General features: G+C 45.9%; 2 protein-coding genes across 2 annotated transcripts; both read left to right on the top strand.

The window, feature by feature from the left end:
* Positions 1-1554: 1554 nt before the first annotated feature.
* LOC118638262 (vesicle transport protein USE1-like) lies at positions 1555-2409 on the top strand. Its single transcript, XM_036273948.1, has 2 exons — positions 1555-2040; positions 2311-2409. Exons 1-2 carry the CDS (start codon positions 1555-1557, stop codon positions 2407-2409), a joined length of 585 nt encoding a protein of 194 aa, XP_036129841.1.
* Positions 2410-14453: 12044 nt separating this feature from the next.
* Positions 14454-19945, top strand: LOC118638923 (carcinoembryonic antigen-related cell adhesion molecule 21-like). The gene is made up of 3 exons (XM_036275067.1): positions 14454-14517; positions 15391-15744; positions 19665-19945. Exons 1-3 carry the CDS (start codon positions 14454-14456, stop codon positions 19943-19945), a joined length of 699 nt encoding a protein of 232 aa, XP_036130960.1.
* Positions 19946-22195: the final 2250 nt, after the last annotated feature.

Genomic DNA, 22195 nt, shown 5'->3' with positions numbered 1-22195 from the left:
AGAACAGAATTTACAGGATGACCTGCTGCTCTCTCCATACTGCTGGCATTATTGGAATAAACACTCATATAAGATTCAATCCTGTCTATGCTTAATTTGTCTCATGTAGTGACAGGCAGTCTCTGGCTTGTTTTGTGTCCAGTTTCACAATTTCTTTGCTTAATTATCACAAACACCAACCAAGTGCTCAATACCTGCCTGATACTGTTCTAAGCGCTGGAGATACGGCTGTGAGACCAAACAGACAAAATCCCAGGTCTCGTAGACCTGACATGCTGGTGGGGACTCGCCCAATAAACCGCACAGCAAGAACAGTAACAATGTGTTATAATATGTTAGAATGAAATAAGGCATATTTGAAGTGGCTTTTATTTCTTTCCATTTAAAAATTTTGAAGCACTGGAAAGGAGGCAAACTGGTTGGAGCAGACAGAGCAGGAGATGAGAGGAGATGGGGTGGCAGAAGGAGAGGCCAGAGACCAGAACTCTGGCTTTATTCTGAGTGAACTGAGGAGCCTCTGGAGTGATCTGTGTTTCGTGAAGAGAGTCCATTACAAGTTTCCAAAACCAACAATAGAACAACAATAAACAATCAGAATGTCTCCTGGACACCCATACACAACATTTCTGGTTTTTTTTTTTTAAATCCTCACCCGAGACCGTTTTTCCATTTTTTGTTCAGATAAGAGTGGGAGGGAGAGAGAGAGAGAGAAACATCGACGTGCAAGAGACACATCCGAGTGGCTGCCACCCGCACGACCAATGGGACAAATGGCAACCGAGGTACGTGCCCTTAGCGGGAACCAAACCTGGGTCTCTCTGGACCGCGGGCTGACGATCTAACCGCTGAGCCAAACCGGCCAGGGCAACAGTTCTAGTTGACTAAGAAAATACAGAGTTGCCACAGTTACCACGACTGCAGGGGCTCTTACAACCCACTTGTTTTTGTAAGTCACATCAGGACCTCCCTCCAGCATGCATGAACTACACATTTCTGGAACTAAATTAAGTTAAGCATGAAGGTGCTAGGATGATATGGAAATCTAGCAGGCACCCCTCTGTGAGACTACCCTTACCCAATTCCTCAACAACAGAGAAGTAACTGGAGTCCCTCAGGCAGGCCACAAGTCCACAGGCACTAATTAAATTTAGGGACATGTGAAAACACAATAAAAGAACCAATTAAGCAGTAAGTAGTGATGGCTGTAAACCCTAATCTGAGACATGAGCCAGGCTCACAGGGCTCCTCGTTCTTGCTGAACAGCGATGGATGATATCACAACACACATGCTAACTGCTCTTCAGGAACTAAGATGCCCACTAGAAGAGGGAAGTTGTGGACAACGAAGCAGAAAACATTTTTATTAGCAGATTCAAGTGTATCTTTTCATTTTCCTCTAAGAAGAAGTCAAGAAGACGGCGCGGAGGGCCGCTAGTTTGGGATGGTGGCGTCGAGGCTGGAGCTGAACCTGGTCCGGCTGCTGTGCCGCTGCGAGGCGGTGGCAGCAGAGAAGAGGGACCCGGAGGAGTGGTGGACTTGGGAGCCCTCGAGGACATGCTGCAGGCCCTGAAAGCCCAGACGGGCAAACCGGTTTGTGAGGTGATCAGTGAATATTCCCGCAAGGTTGACTTTCTGAAGGGGATGCTGCAGGCGGAGAAGCTGACCTCCTCCTCAGAGAAAGCGCTAGCCAACCAGTTCCTGGCCCCGGGCCCAGTGCCAACCGCAGCCAGGGAGCGGGTGCCTGCCACCAAGACAGTACACCTGCAGTCCCGGGCACGGCACACCTGCGAGATGCGGAGTGAGCTGCTAGGCATAGATTCTGCTGCAGAGCCCGAGCTGGACGTGAGGAAGAGGACTGGTGTGGCAGGTCCCAGGCCAGGGGATGAGAAGCAGTGGGCTGCTGAGCTAGACCTCCTCCTGCAACACCACCAGAACCTCCATGAGAAGCTGGCAGAAGAAATGCTAGGCCTGGCCCGGAGTCTTAAGATCAACACACTAGCTGCTCAGAATGTCACCAAGAAGGACAACCAGACCTGGCCGGTTTGGCTCAGTGGTTAGAGCATTGGCCTGAGGACCAGAGAGTCCAGGGTTCGGTTCCCGCTAAGGGCATGTACCTTGGTTGCAGTTTGTCCCTGGCCCTGGTTGGGGTTGTGTGGGTGGCAACCAATTGATGTGTCTCTCTCACATTGATGTTTCTCTCTCTCTCTTCCCCCCTCTCTCCCTCCTGCTCTATCTGAAGATAAATGAAAAAAAAAAAAATGTCCTTAGGTAAGGATAAAAAAAATAAAAATAAAAAAGAAGGACAACCAGACCCTGTCGCACTCACTCAAGATGGCTGACCAAAACCTGGAGAAGCTGAAAACGGAATCAGGACGGCTGGAGCAGCAGGCCCAGGAATCTGTCAACTAACTGGCTGCTTTGGGCAATGTTTATCATTGTCTGCTTCATTTTCATCAGCATGATCCTCTTTATCCGTATCGTGCCCAAACTCAAATAAAAGACTGGGCCCCACCCTGGCCGGTTTGGATCAGCAGTCAGAGCATCGGCCCAAGGACTGAAGAGGCATGGGTTCAATTCTGGTCAGTGGCATGTACCTTGGTTGCAGTTCAGTCCCTGGCCCTGGTTGGGGTTGTGCAGGAGGCAGCCAGTTAATGTGTCTCTCTCATATTGATGTTTTTCTCCTTCTCCCCCACTCTGTCTGAAAATAAATGGAGAGAAAGGGTATTCAGGTGAGGATTTTAAATAAATAAATAAAGACTAGGCCCAGTTAAAAAAAAAAAAGTCAAAAGTCGATACACTTAGATTGATAGAATGATGCTTCAGTTTTTTATGGGGAGTTTCAGGTACTCAATGAGTTTACTTAAATGACTAAGTACATTCTAACTGAGCTTTTAGTTAGACTTGTTAAACCAGCCAGTAGTGACTCTGCAGTGAAGGGAAACAGAGTTTTCACCCAGATATGCCTTTTAGGATATTGATTTTTATCTCTTTATTGGGAAACAAAAGGCTCAGAAATAACCCTTGGACATCCCCACCCCACCCCCGCTGAACTGCCTAGAATGTATTTAGATGGAGGACCAGCTCCAGGAGTGGCCTTCACATGGAGAAGCCAAGGGAACATCCACTTACCAAACATTTCCTTGGGCATCTCCACGTGAATGGCTTTCCTGCCATTTGAAGTCTCCAACCACAACCCTCTTTCCCCCTTAGCTTCAGGATGGCGTATAAGCCTCAGTTACCCAATATTTCCTTGGGTCTCTATTCTTATAGCCCCCGAATATTCATTTGTATAATAGACTTTATATAATCTCCTGTGAATCTGTCTCTGTTACTTTGATTCTTAGCCCTGCTAAAATAATCTAAAAGATGACGGGGGAAAAAATACTTTGCTCCCACTGCTGGCTGTCAGGATTTCTTATCGGTTAAAGAATGAATGGAAAATAATGACTTCGCTTGTGTCATAGGAAAGAATGCAGATGTGGCCTGGAGCAGGTGATAAGAGAAATATGTAGTCTGCTAAGCACAAGATGGATCGATCTGTTTTCTGCTCTTAAGGTAACATCACTGACATAATCCTAAAATGGGTTGAGCTTTGGGTTGTCTGCAAGCAAGAAGATCGCTGGGCCCAAATAACCCAAAACCCCAGAGCAAACGATGCCAGGGGAGACATATATCACATTAAGAAGATTATGAATACTTATAACTGACCAATCCTCAAAGCCCGTGACTGTGAACCCCAAATCATGACTTTTTTCCCTCTTAAAAGACCCTAAATGTAAACAGCTGGGGAGTTCTGGTCTTTGAGCATCAGCTCCCCATTCCCCTTCCATTGGGATCTGATAAGCTTTCTTTCTTTTCACTGCAACCTGGTGTCAGTGTACTGGCTGTCTGGGCATTGGGCAAACAGACCCCACGTTCTGATGGACAATATGTATAGATTCAGAGGTCTGTACCTCCACTGCTCCTGCAATGGGAAACACGGCCTTGGGACTTGCTCTGTGAGAATAAGGAGCGTGTGTGTGTGTGTGTGTGTGTGTGTGTGTGTGAATGTGGCTTTTCAAGGCGTGAGCGGTCTTGGGGACAGAGAGGAGGGAAAGTCTTCTCACACTCCCTGGGCACCTAAAAGAAGCAGATCACAGACATTATCATAACCCTTTCTAGCATCACACTGCCAGGTAGTTTTTCATATGAGATGAAGAGTTTTATTTTTCCATCAACAACCAATTTTCCAGTGGGGTGTCCTCCGATCAAATTCAGTTCTGACACTGACTACCTGAAGTGTGTGCAGACCCCACAGGTTCCAGGCTCAGTAGCACAAGACCGACCCCCTTCGGATTCCACTTGCAAATAGGGTACCCGGACTACTCATATTTCTGCCTGCTTGACTCCAAATTTGGGGGTTCTCGTGACTCAGGTTTTATAATTACCAAAAAAAAAAAAAAAAACCAACAAAACTCACAGAACTCAGGAAAGGGTTTTACTTACTGTTACTGGTTTATTTAAGGATGCAATTCAAGAATAGCTAAATTAAAAAAACTTATAGGGCAAGGCATGGGGAGAGGCATGAAGGTTCCATGTCTTCCCTGGGCTCTCACCCTCTCGGCACCAACACAAAAGCTCTCTGTACCCCGTGGTTAGGGTTTTTATGGAAGTATCCTTACGTTGGCATAATTGATTCAATAATTGGCCATTGGTAATGATCTCTAGCTCCTCTCTCCTCCCAAGAGGTTAAGAGGTTGGACTGTATGCATGAAAAAGGGGCCACATACTCAACATGGATGAGTGAAATGTATTTACAACCAAATGAATCAAATAATGAACCAAGCAGGAAAATAATGACTTTAATGGAACTTCCACAAGAAAAAAATAATTTTGAGACTGGACGTTTGTTGCAGGACGTTCCAATGCAACTTTGAGCCATTTCCAGGACAGATATTGACAAGGTCAAGTCAGCCACTCCTATCAAAATAACTATTGATAATACTTTGCCTCTACCTAATAGTCACCAATATCTTTTAAGACTTGATGTGCTAGCTGAATTTAAGCATGTTATATAAGATTATTTAAAAGGGGGACTTATAATTCCATATAATTCTTTTATCCTTCCAGTAAATTCAAAGGCAAAGAGATGGAGTTTTGTACAAAACTCTCAGATCTATAAAGAAGATAGTTATTCCCAGACATCTTGCGGTTCCAGATCCACACACCTTATTATCAGCCATTCCTTTGGACTGCTAATATTTTTCAGTAATAGATTTATGTAGTGCCTTTTTTAGCATTCCAGTAGAAAAAGAGATTCAATATCTCTTTGCCTTCGCCCAGAAAGATTGCCAATTTACTTGGACTGAAATGCCCCATGAATATACAGAATCCCACCTACAGCTCCCAGATATTAGAAGTTAATTATATAATGTTAAATTTCCCAGAAATTCCTCTCAAATCCAATATCTGGATGATTTACTTTTATGCTATAGGACACCCCTAAACGTCATAAAAGACACACTTTACCTCTTACAAGAGCTAGCTATAAAAGGACATGAGGTCTCAAGGTATAAGTTTTAATTTTACTTACCTCAAGTAAATTGTCTTGGCCATTCCATAAGGATGGGCTTCTGATTAACCCTGGAAGACTCAGGGGAATCCTGTCTTTTCCTCGTCCAAAACCGAGAAAGAAGGTTAGAGGATTCCTGGGTTTCTGACTGGATATTGTCTCAGTTGGGTTCCACATTTTTATTAATGGCCCAGCCTCTATATATCCTATCAAAGTCAAATCAACCTGATTCAAGTCAGTGAAACCTAGAAGGAAAACAAGCTATAAAGTCTCCAAAGAATAATTTGAAGGCCCTGCTCTGGGACACCTTAAGTATAAACTTTCTAACTTTTTATACATTAAAGTAAAGAAAATGTTTTGGAAGTTTTAACTCTAAAATGTAGAGATCATAATAAACCTTTTAGATGTTTTAGTCAGCAATTAGACCCAGTAGCCAGAGGGCTCCCTCCCTGCACGACAGCTATCTCTGCTGTAGATATATTATGCAAACAAACAGAAAAAATATTTATGGTCTCTCCTTTGTTTATGTTCCTCATTCTGTTGGATCTTCACTGAATAACCATCACCCTCAAGACTTCTGTCAAGTGACTAGCTCTTGCTTTCTGTGCCTATAATGTCTCTCTCTCTTTTTTTTATCCTCACTCGAGGACATTTTTTCCATTTTTTGCTCAGATAGAGTGGGAGGGAGAGAGAGGAAGAGAGAGAAACATGGACGTGAAAGGGACACATTGAGTGGCTGCCACCCACATGACCAACCAGGGCCGGGGACAAACTGCAACCAAGTTACGCGCCCTTAGCGGGAACCGAACCTGGGTCTCTCTGGACCGCAGGCCAACGCTCTAACCGCTGAACCAAACTGGCCAGGGTTCTTTAAAAAAAAAAACAAAAAAAAAACTGTGCCCAATAAGCCTTTAAATCGATGTAATGGTCTTCACCCAGCATCTTTTGCTACGCTTTTTGCAGGATGAAGACATCCACAATTGTATTTTTCCCACTGACCAGCTTCTTGATTCTAAGAATGGTTTACAGGAAGAGTCTTGACAATGCTAACTTAGTTTGGGTTACAGATAGATCTGTGATAGATGAACAGGAATGTCACCCAGCTGAATATGTGATAACTTTCATGGTGGACATAATTGAAAGTTCTTATTTACATGAATAAGATCCACCCAACAAGCTCAGTTCATTGTTCTGACTTGGGCTTGTCATTTGGCCAAAAGTCAAATAGCCAATAGTTGCACTAATAGTAGCTATGCTCTTGCTGTAGCTCATAGCTCTAGACTGGAAACAACAAGTCTTCTTAACTTTCTCAGGGCAGCACATAAAGAACAGAAAATAGGTTGCAGAATTATAGATGTCATACAGAAATGGAAACAATTGGCAATTATCAGAATTCCAGAACATTCTAAAGCTGTCATCTTAAGAGTAGAAAGAGCCCTGGCCGGTTTGGCTCAGCGGTTAGAGCGTCGGCCTGCGGTCCGGAGAGACCCGGGTTCGGTTCCTGCTAAGGGCACGTACTTCGGTTGCAGTTTGTCCCCGGCCCTGGTTGGTCGTGCGGTGGCAGCCACTCGATGTGTCCCTTTCACATCGATGTTTCTCTCTCTCTATCTCTTCCTCTCTCTCCCTCCCACTCTATCTGTACAAAAAAATGTCCTCGGGTGAGGATAAAAAAAAAAAAGAGTAGAAAGAAATCCTTTAGCTGATGCTGCAGCTAGACAGGCAGCATTGAACAGTCAAATTATCTAGACTTTAGAATGCTTCTTGCTTCCTAGTAAATCAATAAAAGACTCTCTTTTACAATTCCAACGGACAGCTGCAGAAGAAGAAACGAGAATATGGCAACAAAAAGGAGAAACTTTGACCCAGACAAGCCAATATGATCTTAATCAAAAACCAATCTTATCTATAGGGACTCAATTACCAATATTTTAACATGTACATGTGCTAACACATTGGGGTCCTAAAAAGATGATTTCATGAGGTAAAAAATATTACTGGAGACCTTATCCTACTGTAGCTCACAAACTGTGTAGCAGATGTTCTATCTGTCCAAATATAACCCTGGAAAATCATTCCACAAATCCCCAAGACATTTTCCAATTCATTCAGATCCATTTACAGTATAGCAATTGAATTTTATCCAAATGCCACCATCTCAGGAATACAAATATGTGTTAGTTATAGTTTGTAGGTTATTCTCACTGGGCTGAAGTTTTCCCTTGGAGGAAAGCAACAGACTCAACAAAGATAAATTATTATTGAGAAAAATTAATAACCAATTGGGGAATTCCCTTTGAGTTACCGTGGCTGATGGACTCGCTTCACTGCAAATAACACAATCCATTTCTAATATTCGGCCTATTCGACAGTATTTTTATTGTGCTTTTTATTTCAGTCCTCTGGATTGGTAGAACATATAAATGGTATAATTAAACCTCAACTAAGTACATTTTCAGAAGTTTTTAATCTCCCTTAGCCAAAATTCTTGGAATTGCTAGGAATATTCCTTGGCTAGTGGAATTAGAAAACTGAGACAGGCCCTGGCCGGTTTGGCTCAGCGGTTAGAGCATCGGCCTGCGGTCCCGAGAGACCCGGGTTCGGTTCCCGCTAAGGGCACGTACCTTGGTTGCAGTTTGTCCCCAGCCCTGGTTGGTCGTGCGGGTGGCAGCCACTCGATGTGTCCCTTTCACATCGATGTTTCCCTCTCTCTCTCTCTCTCTTCCTCTCCCTCCGTCTGTACAGAAAATGGAAAAATGTCCTCGGATGAGGATAAAAAAAAAAAGAAAAAAGAAAACTGAGACAGATAGCTGGTCAAACTGGCCAAATTACAGCCAGATACAGAAGATCACCAGGGTGGAAAGTCCCGGGTGCCTACTAATGGGCAAAACTAGTCCCAAACCTAGCCCCAGGGTGGCCTTTTCTTCCCTGGCATATCACTGATAATGTGGTCTAGACCCCCTTCTCTGGCATTGACCCATTATTAAAGACCACAACCGTTAAAAGGCACACCTGGAAAAGGTGACGAATATTCTATTGAGATCTCCTCTGTGACCTCCACTAAAATCCCCACCCTTGGAGAGCAGCTCAAGACAAAGAAGCCAGCCTGTGCCCTCCTTGGGACACACCCATTCAAATCTCCTTTTTGAATGAATTTTCTTTCTTTAAACTCTATGAGGTTTCCATAAAACTTGCAACCAGAAGAGCAATGGGCGGCAGCAGCTTGTCCTGGGCTAACCCCTGATTTAAAGGGGAGTCGTGGTAGGTAGCCATGTCCTAGGCCGGCATCTTCCCTAACAGAGGTCAGTCTTTACTTTAACTGAGCATGTCTATGTCTTTCTTCATCTACAATAGCATACCTGTGGAATGTCAGGGTAATTTCCTTATTTCCAGACTTCTCACCACACCAGAGCAGAGCCCACAAAACGCCTCATTGTCATCATCATTGTGTTGTTAACTGTTAAATATCCTGTATCAACCGATGTAAAATTAGGTTGTGTCTATTTGTTTTACTTTTTATCCAATTTCAGAGATTTCCCCGGCTTGCCTTCTCCTGCCTCCATGAACTATCACCAATGGATTTCATGTGACCCCTTATGCTTCCTGCCATTCTCCAAAGCATTTTCTCGGTCCATTAAGTTCTGGCCTTCCAGCAACTGTCACCAGTTTGGTTCAAATAAACTCATAGAAATTATCTACAGGTTTCAACACTTCTTATGTCGACAGCTGAAAGTTCTAGCCCCTAAGCAAGAGTTGGTCTTTCTGGTGACCTGCCCTCACCTGACAACTATCCAGACGCCTGCCAAGGATTTCCTCATTGGGACAAAAAAACACTCTTATCACCATTACAAGTCAGTACATTCTAAGAGTTTTTGGTTGCTCTGTTCTAAGAACCAGGAGAGTAGACCGTATGATATCACACGAGGAAACTAAGGCTTCTGGAGGTGGGGTCACTCGCCCGGACTCACACAACCTGCAGTTAAACTCAGACGTGCCACGAATTGTCTGTTGGCACTTGGCAGCAATGCTCCGTTCCTTCTTATGTTCCCTCCTACATCAGACGGACTGAAAGGTTAAACACCCCCCTTTTCCCACTCCTAGTGATTGAGAATCCAGATGTGAATAAAATTCAGCCTTGAGATGCACGTGTGTGTAGTTTGGATGCTGGAAGGAGAAGGGGCTGTTGTTTCTCCTCCTGTGTTGACTTGTGGGTGGGCTCTGGCAGACACAAATTTATGTAAAGAAGCAGGTGTTTCTTTTTTTTTTTTATCCTCACCCGAGGACATTTTTTGTTCAGGTAGAGTGGGAGGGAGAGAGAGGAAGAGAGAGAGAGAGAGAAACATCGATGTGAAAGGGACACATCGAGTGGCTGCCACCCGCACTACCGACCAGGGCCGGGGACAAACTGCAACCAAGGTACATGCCCTTAGCGGGAACTGAACCCAGGTCTCTCGGGACCGCAGGCTGATGCTCTAACGGCTGAGCCAAACCGGCCAGGGTGAAGCAAGTGTTTCTTTACCTCTGGATGGGGGCCGTGGCCTTGAAACCACCTTTGGTTTGGTGCTGGCCTTTGCAAGCACCTAATTCTTTATGTTAAAGACTTTTCTGCACAAATGTTTATGGAATGTTTACTTGTAATAGTCTAAAATTTAAAATAACACAAATGTATTTGACGAACAGGTGAATGGATCAACAAATTTGGTGCATCTCTACAATGGAATAGAACTACTTCAAAATACTCGAGTTGAGTCAAGAGGCCAAACTCTGCCCCAAATTACATATTATATGATTCAAATTTTGAAAATTCTAAAATGCAAACTAAAGTATAACAACAGAAATATAATAATAACACTTGGGGAGAGAGTGGTGACAGGCAGAATGAAGAGATACAAGAGGGCATGAGGAGACTTTAAGAGTGAGGGACATGTTCATTATCTTCATTGTAACTTCTCTGGTGCATGCATCTGGAAAAACTTAATAAACTATACACTTTCAATACGTTAAGTTTATTATATGTAAACTATAACTCAATAAATATGTTAAAATTATATATGCACAGATGAAATATTACTTAAAGTATAAGTTGAATAGAAAATACAAAACAAATACATAACTTGAACGTGACTTTTTCTTGCACATTTTTCTGCTTGTCCACCAGAGGGCAGCAGAGCTACTCCACAGCCTGGAGCCTCTCCAGATGGCTGCTGACTCCACCTCAGCAGCACCCACAGCCCAGCAGGGTCCAACCTCACCAGCATCACTGAGTCCACAGTCCTCCTCACTCTCCACGCTGCCCACACAGGACTTTGGCAGCTCCTCCACCCAGCGAGGCGTCTGCCCACCAAAGGCCAGCCCTCTGTCCCTCAGGGGACAAATGGCCACTCATGCTTTAGGTCTCAGCCAAGAGGTCACTTGATCAGTTCTCTGTGATCCCCACACCAGCTGAGACTCAAGTACATTTTCCGGATGCACCAGAACTTTCCCTCCATGGCCCTTTTCTGAATTATAATTATATTCTCGGTGCTGAGATTTCTCTGTGAGCCTGTCTCTCTGTTACAAGGTCAAGTCCATGAGTGCAGGGCCCACGTATGTCCTGTTCTCTGTGGAGTGTTCCCAGGGCCCAGCCCAGGGCCTGACACACCACAGATGCTCAGTAAACCCTCATAAATGGTTGAGGGAAACCACACAATGGCAGCCTGTCACCCTGTGTGATACTTGCAGTCAGAGCATGCTCCTTATAGACACGAAGGCGTTCATGTTCGCATGGGAGGAGGTCGCCAAGTCCCCAGGGGTGTTCCAGGGCCAGGTCTTTACTTTTCATACAGTCAAGAGGGAGAGACAGGGACCTCCTAACAGTGAGGGTCAGACCCCATTTTATTCTCAGAATATCACAGCGTTTCCCATCCCTCCCTTGGGAGTGACGTCTCATCCCTTCAGGGCCTGGGCAGCAGCCTATGTCCTTCCTCTTCTCACAGAGACCTGACCTGGCAGAAACTCTAGATTTTCCAACCCAGGTAGAGTTACTGCAGGGCAGGTAAAAGCCCACCTTTACCTTAACGAAATCAGGGCACGACTCCCCATCCCCAAGGTCCCTGGTCGGTGAAACACCTGCCTGTGGTCCCTGAAGACCCCCCACCAGTCCATGGTGTCCTGAGGGACAAGATGTACTTCCTGTGCAGGATGGGACAGAACTTACAATCTGTGGTTGCTTCCATCTCAGAGGTGCTGAGTGTCCCATGGGGGCCTCCCCTTTCCTGACAAAGAACCAACAGGGTCCCCTAGTTGAGTTTCCAGGAAAAGCTGCTCCAGATCCTGGGCCCTGTGGGGAGGCCTAGAGCAGGTGACAGACAAGCTCAGGGACCAATGACATGAATGCAACACCCCAGTGCTGTGATAGGAACACACAGGACATTTGGGGGAGCAACCATCCAGGCAGGCACCCTCTCCCAAAAGCCTCAGAAGAGATCTCACCAGGCCCTTCCTTTGAAACCTTGGGGACAGAGAGCTCCTCCTGGAACAGCACATATCCCTGTGGGGACAGTCCTCCTGACACTGGACTCATAATACTCTGGACAACACCTGTCTTCTCCCTGGGTTCACTCTGCCTTGAGGTGGAGTCAGAATGTCTGAGTCACACAGTGACAGGGCCCCAACTGACTGATCTGTCAGCCTGGAGGTCAGAGCCCACCGCGGTCCAGGGCTCAGGGTCAGCTGCCCTGGATGGTCTGATCACAAATGCCTAACTGGACAGCTGACAGCAGGTAGTCATACCCAAGGCCGATAACTTCCTTAGCAAAAGTCAGTCTTTTTGTTTTTTTTTATCCTCACCCGAGGACATCTTCCCATTTTTTGTTCCGATAAAGTGGGAGGAAGAGAGAAGAAGAGAGAGAGAGAGAGACATCAACATGAAAGGGACACATCGAGTGACCACCACCCGCACAACCAACCAGGGCCGGGGACAAACTGCAACCGAGTTACATGCCCTTAGAGGGAACTGAACCCGGTTAGGCCGACGCTCTAACCGCTGAGCCAGACTGGCCAGGGCAGCAAAGGTCAGTCTTTACCTTAAGGGAGCCCTGTTCCCTGTTCTGATGCACCTTGGATAACATAACTTAGACTCATCAGAGTAATTTTCTTTGCTAGACCTATTGAAGACGTAGCCTCTGGGACCAGCGCCGAGACCACAGAGCCCTCATGTTGTCTGGTTCCCAGCAGACACTCTGTGCTGTAAAGGTTCAGTATCCTGGACCCACCAACGTAAAAATAACATCTGTTTCTCTGTTCTGCCTTTTATCCAATTCTACAGAGTTCCCAGCTATGTTTTCTCTCACCTCCTAATGGATTCATGCAACATTTTTCACCTTTTCCTTTGTTGACAATGTATAAAATAAACTGCAAAACTGTAGTTCTTCTCAGGATTTGAGACGTTGCTTTCAGTCATCTGACATCAGTTTGGCTCAAATAAACTCATTAAAATCCTTCACAGGTTTGGACTTTGACAGGGTCCAGGAGCACCTGCTTTTTCAGGGGTCTCTCTGCTGCTCCCCACCCCTGCCTGACACCATCCATGGGCAAGGTGGGGTGACAACTGGAAAGTCCCCCAGGCAGAGGACAGAGGCTGCCCCAACGGTCAGGGAGCACATGGATGGGTTCAGCCAACAGACAGAGAGGAAGAGTCTCCCTGAAACTGTCCCCGAGGACCAGGGAGCCCCCAACCTCCTGACCACCAACCACAGGCCTCTCTTCCCAGTATACTCAGGGCACCTGTCCCTTCACGCCCGGGAACTGCAGGTCCTTCGGAGACCCCTGGTCCTGGGTCTCTGTCCCTGAACGCAAAGCACATGCTGGTGACAACCTGCGGTCATCACCCATCTTGACCCCTTTTCACCCCAGAGTCACCTCTGTGACCTTCCTGCTGGGAGGAAATCAACATTCCAGAACATTTGAGGACACGGGGAAGACCCGGTGCCCAGCTGGGTTTCTGTGTCACAAACAGAAGTAATCCCCAGGTTGGGGGACCCAGGGGCTCCCTGTGGGGTGCTGACAGACCAAGACCGAGGCCCAGCAGAGGCCAATGCTGGGGTGAGTGGCCCTCCCCTCGGGGGCAGGGTCCCCACCGGCCTCGCTGTCCCAAGTGTGCTCCACAGGCCAGCGACCAACCTCCCCTGGGAGCTCGTGAGGTGCAGGGTCCCTGGTGCACCGCACACCCGCCAAGTCAGATCCTGCAGTTTAACCGGATCTGCAGACCCGCCCTGTGCACAGCAGGGGGGAGGATCCCACCCCCACATCGTGGGACCTCATTCTGGTTGGGCACCCAGCTCAGCTGGGCAGCTGCTGGAGCAGCATTTTTAAGATGTCACCTGGACATCACAGTCTACAAAATTTCACAGGTGATCCGGTGTACAGCGGGGGTGACAAGGTTTTCTGAGGGATCCCCAAACTCCACCTCTGAAGGGAAACATCAAAGGTGAAAGAGAGAGGGCTGTGGGGGAGGCTACTGCGTACCTGACAGGGAGCCCCGGGCAATGCCGGGACCTGAAGGCCCCAGGCTAGTGCTTCTCTGAACACAGCATGTGAGTGTGTGTGTGTGTGTGTGTGTGTGTGTGTGTGAGTGTATGTATGTATATGTGTGTGTGTGTGTTCAGTTGCCTCACCAGTTTCCAGGAAAACATAGAGGCACAGTAACCTGGGAGGAGGGGATGGGTTGCAGTAATGAGGGTGGGAGAGGGAGGGTCCTGGGCACAGACCCCGCCCTGACCTACATGACCAAATATAACATCTTGCCCCAGGAGGAGGCTAAGTGCACAGGGAAGAGCGACAGCAGACCCCAAAGTCTGGACAGAGGTGCCTGTGAGCCTGGCTGGACCCCGAGCTCCTCTCCCACACAGAGCAGGCAGCGGACACCATGGCATCTCCCCCCATCCCTGCCCACAGAGGACGTGTCCCCTGGCAGGGGCTCCTGCTGGCCGGTAAGAAGGGGACGACCCTGGGGGTGGACGGGAGGAGGGGAGACAGAGACTGGCAGAGATCTCTTGGAGAAAACAGTGCTGTGAGCGGGGACTGGGGGCTTCTCTTTTGGACTTGAGGGAAAGAATAGGGGAGCACAGCAGGATGGGGGAGGGGCTCAGCAACAAAAACATCCCCAGATCTGGAAGTGGTGAGAGGCAGGAGAACATCAGTTGCCATCCATTCAATAAGTGATTCATCACTAAGTATTGCATTTTGAAAACTGACCATAACAGCAGCAATTTATGTTGGGAGACACCAGAAAGATTTTAACCAGGGGCACTAAACGTTGTTCTTAGCACCAACCCCAGAAATGGAAAACTACAGCCAGGATGTGGGGACATCATTCATCCATCCACAGGTGTTTGCAGGCCCTGGGGGACAAGGTCACAAAATCTCCTGCCTGCGTGGGGATCACATTCTATGCAGAGAAAAGAGACAAGAGAAGATCTAGAGGGGACATATGGTACCCACAGTGCCATGAAGGGGACAGAGCAGGGACAGGGGGAGAGTGGAGTCAGAGGGTCTGTAGAGGAGGTGGTCAGGGAAGGTGTCTCCCAAGGGCTCCCCTGAGTGTCAGCAGGGGTCTGAGGGCTGTGAGGGGTGAGCCTGGCAGACATATGGGGAATAGTATTCAAAACAAACAAGAACAACAGGTTCAGAGGTGCTAAAGTAATAATGGCCATGCTGATGACCTTGACCACAGGAGATGCACACACAAAGTCACACGCAGACCAAGCCTGAGATACAAAAAGAAATGCTTAGGGTCCAGGGCCTCATCTTTCCACCCCAATACATAGATCCAAATATTGACCAATTTCTCTCTTCCCTCCTAGTCTCGCTCTTAATCTTCTGGAGTCCGCCCGCCAGTGCCCAACTTAGTGTTCAGTCGATCAATACTGCTGAAGGGAAAACTGTGGTTCTACGTATGCTCAATAGACCTCCCAGAACTGCAGGCTTCGTTTGGTACAAAGGATTAAAGACCGACTACAGACATTTTATTGTATCTGTTGCGTGGCACATAAGACGATACAGAACAGGTCCTGAATACAACGGCCGGCAGGTAGCAAATCTTGAAGGATCCCTGATCATAAACAAGGTCGACCTGAGTGACTCAGGAATCTACACTGTAATAGCCTACCTTCACGATTCAAACAAAGAAATTGGATTTGGACATCTCAATGTATACCGTGAGTAATTTCTCTCCTACCTCTGGGTGTGGGGTGGGGTGAATTCCATTTCACATGCAGCACTGACAGCCCTGGACTCTGCCTCCATCTGTCTCTGCATCATATCCCAGGTTTGGTTTGGGCATTTAATGCAGGACACACACAGTGGAGATACTTCCTAAGCTCACAGTTCTCTTCCCAGATGCGACCCCTGCAGACGTTCACCACAGAGAGAAGGACCAGTCTGATGGGAGTAACTCATCAGAAAGAGACCAGTCTTGGTCCAGCCCCTGGGCCCCTCCCCATCACCATGACCCTGAGCAAGACCGTGCAGGGCTCTCTAAGGGCCTGGCATGAGGAGCCCTGTGGGATCCTCACAGAGAACTCAGCTCTGGCAACCCCTCCTCAGGCTCCTGTCCCAGGGCTCCTGGTTCCAGGGACCCCGGGGGACCTGTGTCCGGTTGGGTGTGGCCTCCAGGGAAGGGCAGAGTTAAATCAAGTTTCCTGAGTGCCCGAGTCGCAAGGCTCCTGAGCTGCTCACGAGCCAGGGCTCAGCCCCTAAAGCTACATGTGGATAGGGATGGAGCCTGGTCCTTCCCCTGAGACTGTGTGTGGAGACCACAGCCAGACAAGATCTCCAGATCACTGGCTGATTGTTCTGGGGGATTTAGGAGAGTCCAAAGAAAAGTCAGCGAACCTGAAGCAAACAGAGGACAGAAGATGGCCCTCGCAGCTCCTCAGCCTCCAGGGATCAGCCCTGGGGATTCTCTCTTGGAGTTGATAAAGAACAAATTTCTCTTATCTGAGCCTGAGCAGCTTCCCTGTTCGAGGACTTAGGTCAGATACTGTGACTAGTTTACAGTTAATGCAATGACAACCTGGCAGCCAAAGCAGAGTCACACAGACCATGAGCAGCTGACCAGAGTCACTCGAGGTTTGTCTGTAGCCACAGCCCCATCTTCTCTCCACCCCCAGGGGCCTCATTAGGTGTCAGTGCATCCCTAGACCACCCATGGGTTCAGATCCTTCTCCTTAGGCATCCTCAGCTCAGAGGGGTACATTCTGTTCTGGGAAGTAATAACAAATGGAGGACTAATTAATTCTTACCTAGAACCGAACTGCCTGCAGTCACAGGGAGTCAGTGCTGGAGCGCCCAGGCCTCCCCTCAGGTGGCCGAGCCCCAGCTCCCGGCCCTGGACCTGAAATCACTGGTTTGTTTCCTGAGGTGTTGGCGTCACTCCCACTGGGTATGAAGGGAAGGGCTTGGCCTGCTCACTGTCCACTCTACACCTGCAGCCGCTCAGGGACCAGTAACAAACACCCAGTTGCTTTTGATGAATTAAGATGAAATATATGGTGATTGAATAAGTGAATGATCGAAAGTCTCTTCGGAGCTTGGAACCTGGATGCAGAGTCTTTAAAATTCTGGCCACACAGGACAGGCTCCTTGTCTTTGCAGGGGCTGAGACCCCAATAGTTTTAATTTGCATTTTCCTAATGATAATGATATTGAGTCTCTTTTCATGTGCTTACTGGCTATTTTTAAATCTCTTCTTTTTTGGAGAAATATGTATTCAAATGCTTTGCCCATTTTAAATCAAATTATCTGGTTTTGTTGTTGTTGAGCTGTAGTCTTTTGCGTATTCAGGATGTTAACCCCTCATCTTATGTATGATTAGCAAAGTATTTTCTCTCATTCCATAAGTCATCTTTCACTCTGTCGATAATGTCCTTTGATGAACAGAAGTTTTTCATTTTCAGAAAATTTAATTTATCAAATTTTTATTTTCTTTTTGCTCATGTTCTTAGTGTCATATTTAAGAAATCATTGCCAGACCCAATGTCATAACATTTTCCCCTATATTTTCTTATAAGAGTTTTATAGTCTTTAGTATTATCTCAAAGATCCAATCAATTTTGAGTTGCATTTATTTATTGTATAAAGCAATGGTCCACTTCATTGTTTGCAGGTAGATGTTGCTGTTCAACACCATTTGTTATAAAGACTGTCCTTTCTCCAATGAACAATCTTGGCTCCTTTGTCTAAACCATTTGATTGTGTCTTTTGATGACCAGAAGTTTTTATGCCAATCTCATACTATTTTGGTTACTTTAGTTCTGTAGTAAGATTTGAAATTAGGAAGTGTGAGATTTGCCATGTCATTCTTCTTTTGTAAGTTCATTACAATTACTTGTGGGTTCATTGAAATTCCATATGAATTCTAGGATGGACTTTTCTATTTCTGAAAAAAAATTCTTTGGGATGTTAATAAGGATTATGTCAAATATGTAGATAGTTGAGTGTCTTCAAATCCATGCACATGAATGTCTTCCCATTTATTTATTTTTTTACTTTCTTTCAGTAACATTTGCTAGTTTTCAGTGCATACATCTTCCACCTCCCTGGTTAAGTTTATCCCTAAGTATTATATTCTTTCTGATGCTATTGTAAATGAAATAGTTTCCTTAATTTTGTGTTGGGATTGTTCCTTGTTGTTACAAAGAAATGGAAATGATTCTCAGTGTTGATTTTTTTTTCTCCTGCAAGTTTGCTGAATTTATTAGTTCTAACATTTTCATATGGGGGGTTGAGTTTTTAGAATTTTGTCTTTCAAAGAGAAAATTTTTCTTCTTCCTTTCCAAGTTAGACACTTCTTATTTCATTTCCTTGTCTGACTGTTCTGGCCAAACATCTGGTACTGTGTTAAATTAGTGGGGAAAACAGCATCGTTGTCTTGTTCATGATCTTAGTAATGTTTTTGGTGTGTCTCTATGGAGTATTGCGTTATCGAGAAGTTTTCTTTTGTTAAAACTATATCCACTTTTCTCTAACGATTTGCTTCATGGCAATGTTCAATCCATAGGCCAGGAAATAAAGTCTTATTTAAGCCTGGCCGGTGTGGCTCAGTGGTTGAGTGTCACCCCATGCACCAAGAGGTTGCTGGTTCAATTCCCAGTCTGGGCACATGCCCAGGTTGTGGGCCCAATCCCCAGTGAGGGGTATGCAGGAGGCGGCCAATCAATGTTCTTTTTCTTTGATGTTTCTATCTCTCTCCCTCTCCCTTCTATCTCTAAAAATCAATAAAGAAAAAAAAATTTTTTAAGTCTTGTTCAAACTGAGAAATCTTTTTTTTTTTTATCCTCACCCGAGGACATTTTTCCATTTTTTGTTCAGATAGAGTGGGAAGGGGAGAGAGAGAGAGAGAGAGAAACATTGATGTGAAAGGGACACATCGAGTGGCTGCCACCTCCACGACCAACCAGGGCCGGGGACAATCTGCAACCGAGGTACGTGCCCTTAGCAGGAACCAAACCCAGGTCCCTCTGGATTGCAGGCTAACGCTCTAACTGCTGAGCCAAACCGGCCAGGGCTCAAACTGAGACATCTTTTAGATGAAACTTCTCCAGATCCAAGGTCATGAAGACACGGTTGGGTAATCTTTATTGCCTAATAAAATATTTATTGAGAAATAAATGCCTTCTCACTTATTGTAAAGTTCTCTTGGCTTCAGAGAAGGACAGAGGTGATAAGTCTGCCTTACATAAAATTTCACATGATAAGTGGGACCTGCTCTTTTTTGAAGCAAAGAAAGTTTTAGGAAAAGATCAATAAAATCGCAAGAGAAAATAATTTTACCTGATAATAAGGTTATAAAACACGTTGGCTGAGAAGTGGTTCTCTGAGCTGAGAATACAAAGATGTCCATGGGAAGAGGTCAGGGGTCACTCTGGTGTGATCCGGGATCAGAGAACAGGAGCAGCTCTCTTTTTACACATTGTCACCTGAACAAAGACAATTGTCGTGCAGAGGTCAGAACCATCCTCTGGCACATTTTATAGAGCTTACTGTATACTGTAAGCGGGTGAGATCTTTGAGGAAGCGGCATGGTCTCAGGTCTGAAGCCCACTCTCAATTACTCGATTCCTCTGTTTTTCCACAGAGCCTGTGAGAATGCCCACCCTCCTAGCCACCAACACCGAAGTCACAGAACAGAAGGACTCCGTGGTCATGACCTGCTACACAGATGCGCTCTCCACCCACTGGTTGTTCAATGCTGAGCATCTGACGCTTCGACACGACAGGATGAAGCTCTCCGACGACCACAAAACCCTCACAATAGACCCTGTCAGGAGAGAGGATTCTGGGAACTACCAGTGTAAAGTCTCCAACCCCATAAGTTCCATTGAAAGTGCGCCCGTCGAGCTAGATGTGAATTACTAGCGACTTTCCTCCCTTCCTCCTTGGTCTTAAACCAAAAAAAAAACATTTTTCACCTGTTTCATAGCTTTGCTGTAGTGGTGGAAAGTACTTAGAAGACTTGCATTGAATCAATAAATACTAAAATCTGTGAGCTGACGTTGTCATTCTTTTTTACTTAAGATAACATTTCACATCAGATCCCATCTCTGGTTGGTCCCATTTGCACCATCTCCACAGTGGAGGTGACACCGAGTTCTCCACAGGAAGGGCAGTGGCCATGTGATGACAAGTGGGAGTATGTGATAAACTCACAGGAATCTGAGCCCTGTCCCTCTTCCAGGAAGACATGTGGAGGATACCTGGACACTGTCGTGGACAACAGAGATAGACAAGAGGACACCCATTTGAATAGCAAGACTGACCCTTGGTCTAACTGTTGGATTTCTCCAAAAAAATTACTAAAGCCCTCTCGAGTGTTCTTATTTAGCGGCAATAGACTTACTTGCATAAATTTAGTAGGACACTGTACTCTTTGTTAAAAGAACATAATTGGAAATGTTGCTAATACAACCAAGGTTTTGGCTCAAATGTCTTAGTTCAAACTGATGCCCTCTGAATTAGAAATGACCTCATCTTTTATGGCACTAAGTTCGACCTGATGGGTATTTTGGCATCTCTTGGAGATGAGGACATCGCCCAAAGCCAGGGAGACTGCAGGTGAAGTGTGAGGGGGAGGCTTCCTAATCTCAAGAGGCTGATAAAACTCCCATTGTAGGTTTCGTAGAAAAACTTGCATCAGAGCCAACGATGTGGTGAACGTCAGTTCTTCTGCACTTAGGTCACTAATCAGGCCAAATCGAGGGACACCAGCCATGTTGTAGGATCAAGAATACTCTTCTTCCTTGGACATGACATTTGATCAAAGGGAAGGTGACTGTAGAGAGAAAGGGAATGTCTCCATGGAAAACTCCAGAAAAATAGCCTTATTGGAGATCACAGCCTGTCCCCGTTCAGGGTCTCTCAGCTATTTAGCACCTGTTTATAAATCGCAGGAACGGATGGAGCTGAAACTGGGTCTTGGCAGAAAGGATTTAGCTGTGCTTCCCTCCACTGTGCAGAAAGCAGTTTGGTGATGACCTGGGGGCCTTCATGTTCCCTCAGTCACTAACCTCTACACAGGTTCTTCTTGACTGCAGGCCTCTGACTTCCACATTTTAAGGGCATTTCCTTTAGAAATGTAATTACAATTTGAAATTGCAGATGCTTTATCAACTGTTTTGAAATATACATCAGCCTTAAAAGCTTCTTACCAGTGTTGTGACCCAGAGAATATCTGTCTAGAGACTTTGGGCCCATCTCTTTAAAATTCAATCCTCCTGGTATTCTTGTGTCCGTCTGTAAGGGAGGTAGGAACATAACTTGGGTAGGGACCTTCACAACCAAGATGTAAAAAGCATCTGTGCCCCGGCCATTGTGGCTCAGTGGGTGAGAGCATTGTCCCGTACATCAAAATGTTGTGGATTTGATTTCGATCAGGGCACATACCAAGGTTGTGAATTCAATCCCCAGTTGGGGGCACATGTGGGAGGCAACCAATCGATGTTTCTATCCCTCTCTCTCTCTCTCCCTCTTCCTTTCTCTCTAAAATCAATAGAAATGTATCCTCAGGTGAGGATTAAAAATAATAATAATAATTTAAGAAATAATAGAAACCTCCTGTCACGATATCATGAGAGGTTTTCTTTTCTTTTGTGGAAAGCCAGTTAGCAAACGCAGATGCCTATGATTCCTTCCCCTGTTCTTAAAATCTCTCCAGCCTTTGGTGTCAGGGGTGTTGAGTTCAGTCTCACAGCTCTAGGGCAAGGTCTTGAATGAAGTCTTTCTTGCCTCCTTAAATTTCCCTGACACATGATTTACTCTGACGTCATCTACCGTCATCAGCTGATCCTGTCATCCTGTTCACACGGCCAATCCTTACCTTATTTTCTAATCTTCCAATTTCTTTCTGTATCTGGTTACAGTCCTCCCAATAAACGTTTCCAATTTTCATCCCTTGCTTCTAACATGGCGTCCACAGCAGGAGATGACCCGACAGCCCAGATCCTTCTGGGGCCTCAAGTTGCCTGGGAGTGGCCTTTGTCCCAGACTCTGAGAGATGTGCCCACATGCAAGGACCACCTCTGCTGCAACCTCACCATCAGCTGTGTTCTCGTCCCGCATTCATTTTCACTGCATGTTCAAGGAAAAAGATCACAGAGATTTTAAAAGATA

This window comes from Molossus molossus, unplaced genomic scaffold (assembly GCF_014108415.1).
Source record: "Molossus molossus isolate mMolMol1 unplaced genomic scaffold, mMolMol1.p scaffold_m16_p_21, whole genome shotgun sequence".
Taxonomy (NCBI): Eukaryota; Metazoa; Chordata; class Mammalia; order Chiroptera; family Molossidae; genus Molossus; species Molossus molossus.
The sequence above is the reverse complement of the archived record's forward strand: the minus strand, read 5'-3'. Positions and strand labels throughout refer to the sequence as shown.